Source organism: Thamnophis elegans, chromosome 3 (genome assembly GCF_009769535.1).
Source record: "Thamnophis elegans isolate rThaEle1 chromosome 3, rThaEle1.pri, whole genome shotgun sequence".
NCBI classification, from domain to species: Eukaryota; Metazoa; Chordata; class Lepidosauria; order Squamata; family Colubridae; genus Thamnophis; species Thamnophis elegans.
The window spans coordinates 69,172,890-69,186,353 of NC_045543.1; the positions used below are offsets into that span (position 1 = coordinate 69,172,890).

A 13,464-nucleotide genomic window follows, 5' to 3' on the forward strand; every position below is an offset into this window, starting at 1 on the left:
CTGTGTCCCAAGGTCATGCAACTCTCTTTTGTGACCTTCTGACAAGCAAAGTCAATGGGGAAACCAGATTCACTTAACAACCGTCTTACTAACTTATCAACTGTAGTGATTCGCTTAACAACTGTAGCAAGAAAGTTTGTAAAATGGGGCAAAACTCATTTAACAAACGTGTCACTTAACAACAGACATTTTTGGCTCTATTGTGGTCTCCTAAGTGGAGGCCTACCTGTAGCAGTGGTGGGATCCTCCCAGTTTAATAACTGGTTCGGTGATCGTGAAATTTGCTGTGTGCACAAGCACAGTTTGAGGAAATCTTCACTTCTGGGTTTCTTTGGAGTAGTAACACAGCTGATTCGTGAGACAATCTGCTCTGTTGCATGAATCAGCTGAGAAGATAAAGGTAGGAAAATAGCGCGGGCAGGTGGGCTGGCCCATCTGATCATTGGGATGAACCAGTTCTCTCCTAGATGATCGTCAGAGCTACTAGTTTGCCGAACTGATCTGAAGTGGTAGAATCCCACCCCTGACCTCTAGATTCCTGAAGCCTCTGTGGGACTATTTTGATTTTGGCTACATATTTGGGTGACGGTGATCAGAGGTGGCTGCCTGTCTTTCTCAGGCTAGGAGTACCTAAAGAGAAAACCTAACTGAGAGACATAGATTCCCTCACTTATCTCTCTTTTCAAGGCTCTGCAGCTGTCTCTTTTGGCTCCTAGCCCTGAACTGGGTCCAAGTTCTGAATAAGAAGGAATCCATATTGCTTTTGTTGAGGGGACAGAATAGTCCCCAGATATGAATCAAATCGCTAGTTCCACATGGACTTCTACTAAAAATAATTGCAGTTAATTTTGACATGTGTTGAAGAATGCGGCTACATTTGTTATTCCAAGATGTTTATAAAGAAACGTTTGTGTGTATGTATTTGAATATATGACAATTAGCAAATTATTTTGTTACAGAAATTCAGGGGTCATGAATATGCTACGTCAGATTCCAGTTCATTGTTGAGGAGAGTGGAGATCTCTGGAGAAGGAAACCATTTTTCAATATTGGTCATAGATTTTTCTTCTTCCCCAGGAAGAGCCACTTTTTTAATCTATTGAAGCTGGACTAGTTTTTTTTTTTTTTTTGGCCAATAAGGTTTGCACATCATAATCGCTTGGCCTAGTCTAGCCAAAGTTATTAACACACTGCAATAAAATATGTGTCTCTCAGAAGTAAACTCCACCGAGTCTCAGGCAGAAGACTTCAGCCTTATGCCACTGAAATATGCATGACTTGTCCAATTAATTTTAGTATGAATGAATGGCTAATGTGTTGAAATTAGTTTCATTTTTGCTTATATGGAGCATAAAGGTAAAGATTTCCTTCGCACATATGTGCTAGTCGTTCCCGAATCTAGGGTGCAGTGCTCATCTCCATTTCAAAGCCGAAGAGCCAGCTCTGTCCGAAGATGTCTCCATGGCCATGTGGCTGGCCTGACTAAATGCCGAAGGCGCACGGAACACTGTTACCTTTCCACCAAAGATGGTCCCTATTTTTCTACCTGCATTCTTACGTGCTTTCAAACTGCTAAGTTGGCAGAGGCTGGGACAAGTAACGAGAGCTCACTCCATTACGCAGCACTAGGGATTCGAACCACTGAACTGCTGACCTTTCTGATCGACAAGCTCAGCATCTTAGCCACTGAGCCACTGTGTCGCTATATGGAGCATAAGGAACAGAAAATAAATTTAAATTTAGATAATAACATTGCTTAAATATCTTCATACCTCAATTGTTAAAAAAACCTAGGAAAATGGATTTTAGGATTTATTTTAAAAGCTTAATTTCTAGTAAATTATTATAGACCTTTTCTGAGCAGTTGTGAAAAATTATTAGCTATCAGCAGGGTTTGTGATGACCAATATTATTAATAAGGTGAATTTAAAAAGTAATTTTAGAGATAATCATAGTATAGAATAGACTTCTTTCCACTGGCTAAATTCTGGAAGTATAGCCGAATTAAGACTAACACCAATACTCCAAAAATATGGTAGATACATACAGATATAGCAACACTATATGGCAAGATCTATATACCATATTTTTCGGAGCATAAGACCCCCCCCCCCAAAGAGGGTGAAAATCTGTGAGCATCTTATACACTGAATACAGCATTTTTGGCATCATGAGACCCTGCCAAAAATGTATGTGTAGAGGGTTTGGGAGGCCTGCAAAGTGCTCCTGGGGGCTGGGGAGGGCAACAACGAGGGGAAAAAGGGGCATTTTTTGCTAGTCCCCCCCCCAACCCCTAGAGCATTCTATAGGTCTCTTAAAGCCTCTGCATGCCCTTTTTTGGCAAAAAACTGGCCCATTTTTGTGAATAAAAGGTCATTTTTTGCCCCCTCAGCCCCCAGGAGCACTTTGCAAACCTCTCAAACTCTCTGCATGCCCTGTTTTTCACAAAAAATGAGGTGTGCATAGGGTTTGGGAGGTCTGCAGAGTGCAAAAACGTTCTTTTTAATTTACCTCTTCAAAATATTTGTGCATCTTATACTCCAAAAATACGGTAGATACACACAGATATAGTTATAAATAATGTAGATTACTCAGTTGTAACTAGATTTAGATTTGGATTAGATATTACCAAGCACCAAACTATCTGTACGCCACCCTGAGTCCTTGGGAGAAGGGCGGCATATAAATCCAATAAACCTAAACCAACCTATCATCATTATGAGCCATGTTTCTGGGGAGCATCCCTTAATTGACGTCATATCAGTGAGAAGAGTATAACCTGAGGATATCTGAAGAAGTTTCCAAAAGTGCAAAAGAGGTACTCTACTCATGTCTGAGGGTGTAAAAATGATGTCATATTTCATGTTGTTTTATCCATAGTTTTTGTATTCTTGTTCAAATGAATGAGCTGCATGATTTGCATATAGCAGAGATATATGCCATACCAAAAGAGTTATGACAGCTTCATACATTGTGCCCTTTGATTTATGCACTCCCATGTTTGTATCACATCTCCATATGATATGATACAAATCACATGATCATTCCATATTGGCTGTAAAACAAATGAGGAATATTTGAAGTAATGGTTTCTGGAATTGGGTATGTCAGGTTTAATGAAAAGAAGGACTGGGATGGCACAATAGCAGTGTTCCAATATCTAAGGGGCTGCCTTGAAGAAGAGGGGGTTAATCTATTCTCCAAAGCACCTGAGGGAAGGACCAGAAGCAATGGATGGAAATTAATCAAGGAGAGAAGCAACCTAGAATTAAGGAGAAGTTTCCTGACAGTTAAACAATTAACAATGAAACAACTTGCCTCCAGAAGTTGTGAATTCTCTAACACTGGAAGTTTTAAAGAAGAGATTGGACAACCATTTGTCTGAAATGATATATGGGTTTCCTGCCTGAGTAGCATGTTCAACTAGAAGACCTCCAAATTCTCCTCCCACTCTGTTATCCTGTCAAATCAAATCTATATTTTGGACAAATACCAGCATAAAGAGAGAGGTGTACATTTAATAAGCATTAAAATATACATAAAAGGCTAAACAAATAATAAAAGATAAAACAAATGTATATGTGGAAAAACAAGAGTCTAAAAGGAATCTAAGAAGAGCAGTGGGAGCATTAGATGGGAAACCTAAAGTTTTGTATATGGCAGAAGAAAAGTATCACAATATAGAGAGCATTCTAGAATGAGGAACTAGATGGTTATTAAGATTAGTTTATGGCACGGGTCATTATCTGACGGATTTAAAGCACTGCTATGCAGAATCTAGCAGCATTATGTGTTGTGGTAGGATTAGTATTTGAGAGCAGGAGGGACATGTGGAATTGTCTTGTTCATCCTGCATATTTATGCGATAATAGCAAGATGAAGGTTTCTATAGTACAAATGTCTCTGTAATACAGGCACCGGAGAAGCACACACTCTATTGTCTATGGAGATTCTCAGTTGTCCAAGTCATGGTTTTCCCAAAGATGCATTTTTTTCCAAGAGGCAACTGGACTTCCTTGTTTTTCTTTGAAGACATTTCACTTCTCATCCAAGAAGCTTCTTTAACTCTGACTAGCTGGTGGGGAATGGAAGGATTTATATTCCTTGCACATAGCTGGTCATTTGCATTCTTTTAGAGAGTCATTGAAGCTGCTTGTGGGGTTTGCCCTGAGGAGGAGTTGTCCTAACCCTGAAGTTACAGACAAACTTCCAACTTCCAAATGACTCTAAAAAAATGCAAATGACCAGTTGTGTGCAGGGAATATAAATCTTTCCATTCCTTCTTCGGGGCACATGCTCTATTGATCTGGGGCGTCCAGCATCTCAGGGTGGAGAATCTTCCTGTATCAGCCTTTAAGGATAGCTGAGAAGAGGCATGTCATCCTGCCATAGTAAAGGACCTCTGGTGGTTGGGAATTTTGAGATTACTTAAGTATGCCATAGGGGAGGCAGAGTACCTGTTCGATTCATGGCAACTAAGGTGGCAGATGTGGCTAGATCCAGACTGTTTAATGGTTGCTTTGGCCTGATCACATCCCATGATGAATGAGAGACCTGAAGAAAAGTCCACGTGGACTGAAAGTCATCCATAGTTAATGGGGCATGCCAAGTGGAAGATATGATAGTCTGAGCCGCTAGGTGTTAAAGATGAAGTTGGGACTTGAAGCCCTAGAAATGTGGGTTAAACAAGTTGTAAAGGTGAAAAATTGAAGAAAGGGCCGAGCTGGGCGTCATAAAGAAGTTGTGATACTGTCTTCTCTTTACATAATTTTAGGGCTGCAAGAATACAGTGGCCACTTCTCATCCTGAGGAATTTAAGGATGGAAGATGAACTATTCTCAGTTATTTGAAACATAAGTCCTGCTCAGTCTTGTGGCCATCTCTGTTCCAGGAGTGGCTCCTGGAACATCCATAGAGTAATAAAAGTGTAATAAAATATAATAAAAACATTTTGGGTCAGTCCAAAATCTCATCTATTCAAGCATTCTGTGTCATGTAAAAGACCAGATGTATCTTGAAACCTCGTAAATAGGTCATCCGCACCTCAGAGATTAATCTGTGAATTGGAATATAGCTATCCATTTAATATCACCAGTCTTCAAACATTGCAGCATGGCCTTTTTCTGAATATACAAATATATCAAATATATGTTCAGATGTATTTTCATGCATTTTAAATTGCATATTAATGTAGAAAGAGATAGTATGTACTTATGGATGAATACACACACACACACACACACACAGACAGACATACACACACAGACGATATGGATCAAAAATAGGATTTGCTCAGCCTACTTTATGCTAGATTTTCTATGTCATGATCTTCCAATCTGACATTCTTGTAATACATTAATATTCACTATATAATTTCTAGCATTTATAAATATCTTTTTTCCTATGTTTGTAAATTGATATGGACAATCAATTTAAAGATGGACAATCATAGAGCCTTAAGGCTCCATGAACTGTTGGATCTATTTCAGAAGGTCTCTGGAAGAGTTTAACTATATTTGTTCAACTTCCTACATCCATTACCAATTAATAGAAACAGATAATACTCAATTGCAGTGAAAGTTCATTTTCATTTTATAACGGCCATATGAATTTCAAATCTAGAGTAATTGATTGAATTGAACCTTTTATTCCAATTGTCCTTCCACTGAACAATGTGACTGAAATTGAATATTAGTTATGTCCACAAGAACTGTCTTTCCCCAATCTCCTGGACAGCCAGTCCTAATGTTCTAAGGATGGTTCTTGTGTTCTAGAAGTTTCTCTTGAACAGAAATTGGAGATTATATTTGTTTAATTACAAATGGAGCCATGGTGGTGTGATTGTTTCATGCTATGCACATTTAAAAAAATAACTATATTAGGTAATATATAGTAATAGTATAGTAATATATAGAAGAATTTAATTTTAGTAGGGAATGGAATCAAAGCAGTGAGTGTACCATTTTTCCAAACATGGATTTTACTAAGAGAAAATATTTTTGAACTTCAAAACAAAAGGAAAACTCTGTGTGTATCACTTAAGCTATCAAATGAATAGGTACAAAATCGCTTACTTCCTCATGCTACTATGTTTCCTTTCTGTAATAGAATAATACTGACATAATGCCCAAAGAGGTTAAGAGAACTTCATTTTCCCATCAGTATCTCCCAACATTCATAAAGAAGACCTTTCTGTTCCCTTTTAAAAATAAATATTAATTACAGAAGAAATAACAGTAAAAAGAAAATCTTGCCAGGTTATAAATGCGAGTCAGCTTTGATAACTAGCTTCATCAGCACTATTTTTGGTAATCATTGCAACCTATTTTCTCACCGAGTCTCATTTACAAAACACACACACACACACACACACACACACACACACACACACACGAAAACAAAGCTCAGATTAAAAGAAGTGGAAAGATTTTCAGGGTTAAACGCATAGAGCGGAATCCCCTGTACAATTAAGCACACTTAAATATCATTGAAATCAGCAAGACATAAATGTGTTTAACTCTCTCTGCTGGATGAGAGCCATAATATTTAATCACAACAGCACTTGTAATAAAGCCAAGCCTCTCGCAAGGGATCAGAGCTGCTGCCGAGAAAGGAGCAGCCACCCAACTGTAGCTGGACTTTCCTCCTGTGTGTTGAAACTTTGTAAAAGTCCTAGCCATGACACAACTATGTTGCCAGTTACAGAGGTTGAGCTGCAGTCCTGAGTCCAGGAGAGCAGGCTGTAGTTGCTGGCCAAGTTGTGGAAGCTGAGGTGGCTCCGTAAGTGAGTCTGTGTAGTCCTTTCCCGTCAGAGCTGGCCCAGCCTGGCCAAAAACGCTGTCCTTGGCAGGGTTAAATGGCAGGGTGATGTAGTTTGCTGTGACTCGTGCATTCCTTTCAGGTTAAACTAGGGAAATGGCATTGTGTTAAAATTCCAAGTTGCATGAATGTTTTATTGCCACAAATGCACTGAGGTCTCAAGGGGAGTGTGTGTGTTCAGAGATGGGGGGGGAGAGGGGAGGTGGGGAGTGTGACTTAGAGACTTGGGAACTATCAGAGGAACAGTTCCCTTGGAAAATGTTATCCAGTGGTGTGTGAAGCTGACTGGCTGCGATAGTCACTTAGAAGGGTTTCGCTTTTCCCCTGGCTGTGGCTGTTTAAAATCTCTCACTCCAGACAATTAACAGCTGAAGAAAATATGACAAGACACACACAGTGAGGCTGGAAGATAGAGTGAAGGAATGCGCCAGAAGAGAGTTGAATTGCCTCCTTGTATATAAACTGGCAGATCTCCGCTTCTCGGCACCCTCCTGACTTGCTATAACCCACTCCCAGAGCTGATTTTTCTTTTCCTTTTTTTTTGCTTTTTGCTTTTCTTTTTTTTTTTTCTTCCTGCCTGCTGAAGGCCAGAACTGATCTGTAAACTGTACACCACTGACTGGGAGGCCAAAGTCGCTCATGGTACTGTATGTTACCATTACTACTCCCTCATTCCTTTATCCCTTTAAAAAAAAAAATTTTTTTTGCAATAATGGTTTATGTGGGTCAGAAGTATTTGGTGTTTTTGTTAAGGCTGCAAAAAGACCAGAACACATTCTTGTTGTACAGCTTTAAAAATGTAAACAGGCCAGGCAATTCTGACACCATCTCGTTTATATTAGGTGCCAGTAAATAATTTCAAGCAAACTCTTAAACAATGTTGTTAATACAGAACCACTGAGGGATGGAAAAGTTATTATGTTTGTCCTACACTTTTAAGCTTAATGTTGCAAAAGCCTGCTGCATTTTGATTGTCTCCTTGATTGCTTGAAATCTGTGACAAGATACATTTGGTCTGATATCCCTCCTGTGCCTTTGATTTGTGGTACTTAACAATTCATGCATATGAATTCATTTTACATAGAAAAACTAGGAAGTTCAAATATTTTGAAATGAAAGTTGTTAGAGAGGTGGAGGCTTAGAGGATCTTCAGTTCCTATTCTCTTTGTCTCAGACTCTTTTCAAAGTTAACATTTTTGCTCTGAGTCTATATGTACTTGAGCATTAACACATTGAGATACACACATCAAGAGAGAATATGAGAGACTTTTGGTGATAAGAAATGTGTATGCATACAGATTATGTTCTTCAGCTCAATTTAAGCTTTCAGATACAGTTAATACAAGGAGATAGATAGATAGATAGATAGATAGATAGATAGATAGATAGATAGATAGATAGATAGATAGTTTTTTTCTCTGACTCTTCTCTCCTCCGTCCCTCCCCCTCATCTCTGAATTAATAAATAGTTGAAGAACATGGGAGAATATTTCTGATTTGAAACTGTATTCAGTGTACCCAATAACCCTGACCTTTCATTTTGACATGATGAAAAATGAAATTCATCAGCAAACTTCTTATGGCTTTATGTCAACACAAGTGTTTCGTTTAAAGTGTTTGATAGTGGGGTGAATTAGGTTTACTAAAATGGTACATTTTTAAAGCAGATCATGGACATGGCTTTTGTCACTTTTTCTTAACAAGAATATTGTATTTTTTTCATTTAACAGTGACTGCCTGGATAAGTTTGCTTGTATGTAATATTTTTTTTTAAACTTTTTGCATGATACTCTGTATTCTGTGAATATATATGTGTTGTATGTTTACATCCTTCATTTAGTTATCCCTTTAGTTTTCTCATTCCCTTTTGGGATGAGAAATACAGCACACTGCCGAAAAGGAATTTTTAAAAAGTAAGACAAAGGAATTAAGGCATAAGATAAGACACATAAAAGGAAATAAAGCTAAATATAATTTATACTGACATTTTTATTGTAATTCTCTATCTTTACAAACCATCTTTGGTTCTACCATTTCTCAAGCTACTTCATGCCACAGCTTTTTAATCTTTAAATTTATCATTTCTTTTTGGAAATGTCATCTTAGCAATATGAATTTCTCAGTCTTCTGTTTTGTCATCATTCCTTTGTCTTTTTATACATTTGTTCTTCTAATCTTTCTTTGTGATCGAACCACTTCAATATATTTGTTTCATACAGATCATTTACTTTTGCATTACTTCATTCATTCTTGCTTCAGTCTGTTCAAGTTTTATACCATGAAGATTGCTTAAGTAATCCATCCCGATTACAGTCAACTTTTGTTTCTTCTGACTTGTCCAATTCTCACATATAAAAAGGAGATAGAAACATACATTTATACAAAATTGTTTTCACTTGTTTTAAAAAATATTAATTGCTTATAACAGACTAGACCATATTTTTATCACATATCATCACTTTCCCATAAATTTCCCCATCTTTGGGAAATGTTTTACTAAAGTATATAAATTCACCTACTTGCTCTAGTATTTCATCATTAGATACATTAATTTTCCAATCCTTAGCCTATGTTGAATCATTTAGTCTGTCTAATATTTGGTTTCTCAGCCAACAGTATGATATTATCTGTCTACAAAAATATGTGCATATTCACATCCTTAACCAACACATCTCTAGAACATTACCACAAACATTCCTTATGCATTTGTCCATAAAAAGATTAAACAACCAAGGGAATGGCATAATTACTGTTTGGTGCTGAACCATTGTTAAACATCTAATTTATTAATTTGCATGTATTCCTGTTATCGTATTCCATAAGCAATTTCCAATACCATTTTTCTACAAAATCCAAACTTTACTTATAGTAAATGTATAATAATTTCCTCCTGTTCCAATAAGGGAGAATATTTGTAGGTCTTGGTCAGTGGTGGGTTTCTACCGGTTCAGACTGGTTTGGCTGAACCGATAGTAGCTTGGCAGCCTGGATCGCTGGAACCGGCAGTGACCCAGGTCTGCCATGCCCCCGAACCGGTTCTCCCGGCAGTGCCGTGGGCACCGCCATCTTGTTTTTTTGCTTCTGTGCATTTGCAGAGCAATTTTTATTGTATTGTACATGCACGCACATCAAGCGTGTGCTGCGGGGCACATCCCTGAGCAAAATAGCAGTAGTGACTGCCAGAACCCACCACTGGTCTTAGTTGAAATGAGGGGACTTTGATACTCTCTAAGCCTAGCAGTTTTCTTGCAAATGTTTCTTGAAAGCACTGATGATGTTACTTAGTTTGGGTAATGAAATGTCTGTCTATCTGTCTGCCTGTCTGTGAGACAGAGAGACAGAAAGACAGAGAAAGAAAGAGAATATATATTGGAATGGAAATATGCTCTTTACCTTTTATTTCTGTACCTTTCAGGTTGCAGTGTTCCACCATGACCATTATTAGATGAGTTCATATATATTGACCTCCACAGGCAATAATGCTTTAGTCAATTAAGGCTGTAACAGTTTTACTAAGACAGAAAAAGTACAGTCTATAATAATCACTTTTCATTGTGTATATTCCACTTGTAGCATTCCCTGCTAATTAAAGAGGGAATACAAAACAGTTGTGGCTTGTTTGGTTAGGATGCCACAAGAGGAATCAAAGCTCTAATTTTTTCAAACCAGAGTTCAACTATTGTATATAGGCTAGTGCCCATAATTTAGATAAATCATGCAATCCAACAAACTTTAGTGTGTTTAATCAAACCAAATTTTGTTGGATTTTATACATGGTGTGTATAGATTACTAAAATGGATTCGGTAGACTGTTGGGTTCAAGTGTGTATTTTTCATTGGTGGATATATGACATATATTAGATAATGTATAGTTCTCCATAACTATCCCATCTTTACTTATTAGAAATAGTAAATGGAGTGGCAGGAGAAGGGGAAACTACCTATTTAGAGTGAACAGGTTTTTTTTTGCAAAATATTAAACAAACCTTTATTATAGTAATCATGTCAAAAAGTACTTTGGTTGTTAATGAAAGAATGAATAATTAAAAACAAGAATTACTAATGTTATTCATGTTACATTACAGGTATGCCCTAACCCTAACTTTTTATAAAGTTCCATGTTGTCATCTCATCCATTTTTTAGGTATTACTTATTCTAAATATTCAGATTATATCAGCATGTCTCTGTTCTATTAGGTGCAGAGTTCTGTAGAGTATTGGGCACTGAATATGCAATTGAAACCCACAATTCTTTAAATGTTTGTTACAAAAATGATTACTGTGTGCCAATAAAAGCGGTTGCAATCAATTGGCTTATATTATTGCAATAGTCAATGAGTTGTCTACTAAATAGTAGATTTTTTAAAGCTATTAAAAGCATTTGGGAATCTCATTATTTTTTTTAATATATACAGAATGGTCCATGTGCATTTGTGTGATATATTTATTTTGTGTGTATAAGACAAGCAATTATGTCATAAATATAAATTTAATCTGATTACTACACTTTTTATGATGGTCTAATAGTAATAGCAGCTTTTTAAAAACTTATATTGACAAGGTTTATGGAGTCGTAAACTTAAAAAACAGTCAGCTCTATAGCAAAACCATGATTTATATCTTGATTTCAGCCCTTCAGATTTCAGAAAAGCCCATTAGCATCACATACTTGCTAAGGGTTACTCATTTAAAGCTGTATATTTCCAGCTTCAAACTATTTTAAATGCATGGCAGTATAAGAATTTATTCTGACATGTTGCACATGAAACATTGTAATTGATTAACCAAAAAGAAAAGTGGCAAATTATATATTCGTATTATTTTGCATGTTTTAAAAATGATTTGTAAATTGTTATTCAATTGTAGTAAATTATGAATATTCCCCAAATGCCATGATTTATATGATAGTTAAGAGCAAGTCTCTTTAGACATAGAATAAGATATTATGTGATAACCCCCAATTATTATTATTTTTTTGAAGCTCTGCTACAAAGTTTTAAAATACTGAAAAACTAAAGCTATACATCTTGGAAGGAATGTAGAAGGAGATATGGTATTCTGCAGAAATTGTATATTTGCATTGAGGACAAAAATGGTTTACGAGATGCAGAATGAATGCTGTGACATAAAAGCTTACACCTGAGAAGGAACAAGGAAAAAGGCTTTCTCTCACAGCTCAACCTATCTCAAAGAGATAGGCTTCACATCTCACAGCACACACAGAGAGAAGTGCACAAACATACACAAACAGACAAATAGAGTATATGCAAAAGGCATTATAGATCAAGCTGTATTTAGGCTCAGCTGTCATACAAGTGGCAAACAAAACTGCAGAACGGACCTCCTTCAATTTTGTAAAACTGTGTAGGAGGTATGTTCTAGGACCATGACTTTCAAATCATATTTAGGAGAGACTTCCAAATTGAACTATGAAGTAGGAATTGCTTTATGTAGGGTACATACTCAAGTGAGCTAGTTTTCCTGTTGGTGGTTAAAGTGATGGATACTCTTCAGCATGTGGAAAATTTACAGTATCTTTTTTTTAACAGTACATTTTTCATAAACTATAAGGATGCACCGAGAGAATCAGGTTGATGGCTCATTCTAAGTATTCTGTGGCGCTGTGAGCAACACCCTCCCAACCTTAACTAAAGGTGCTTGTGATTTTACTGTGCAAAAGCCTTTCCTATCATCATGTCAGATTCATTTCTGCGTTCTAGCTTTTGGCCATCCTCAATTCCCTGTCTTTTTAAAATGCTCTCCTCTCCTCTGTTTCCTGTCCAATGGCCTGAGACAATGGATGTGTGTTTAAGAACATAGAGTATAATTTTCTTTAAATCTCAGTGGCTTCCTCAGCTGATGGGTAGATGTGAGGGGGGAAAAATGTCTCAAACACCTAAAACAACAAAAGTCTTTGGTACCTTGAATGCTAATGCATTTCATAGCATGCAGTTTGTAGACTATAGTTATCAGATGCACAAAGCCTTATCCTGTTTTACAAATGTCTACATATGCATAGGCACACCATGCTCATGCACAATGAACATGCACACAGTTGTGTGGCAGGATTATAAACGCGGAAGCAAAAAAAGAAGTTGTTGCTGATAAGGCAAGCTAGCATCTTGGCATTGGATAAGCCAATTAACACATAGAGTGTGACTTTTAAAAATATCCAGGTTGAAGCCTCAGGGGATAAATTGACAATGATTTGTTGTGCTGGAATAGCTTATTAGAACACCAGATGTATGACTTCATTGGAACCCCACATTTTCATTCTAATCTTATTTTATTTTTGTGACAGTACATATTAACAACTTTTAAAATAAGCTAACTAAACGTTCTGGAGAACAAAGTCCAGGATATGCTCTCAAAAGTTGGTTTTAGGGAAAAGCAAAGATCTGCCTAACCCCAACAACTAGTTTTTCTCCCTAAATTTAAGAGTCATGAAACAGGCAACCAAAAGTTTTAAACAGGAATATCAACCAAGAAAATGGGAACAAAGAGGCATCTTGATATAATTGATTAAATAAGGTGTGGGAGAAAGAAGCTGGCTGAGTTAAATTACAAAATGTGCAGTGATTGTTTTTTACTTCTTTCTCATAACAATTCAATGGAGCATATCCACTTGTGGTTGAAAAAATCAAC

The 13,464-nt window shown here is 36.9% G+C and overlaps 1 protein-coding gene across 1 annotated transcript in view; it reads left to right on the forward strand.

The window, feature by feature from the left end:
* The window catches only part of BNC2 (basonuclin 2), a 285,256-nt gene that overhangs the window by 26,685 nt on the left and 245,107 nt on the right, over positions 1-13,464 (forward strand). Inside the window, 2 exon segments of the mRNA XM_032213999.1 lie at positions 991-1,013; positions 11,033-11,051. Coding sequence (XP_032069890.1) covers positions 991-1,013; positions 11,033-11,051 — 42 coding nt within the window.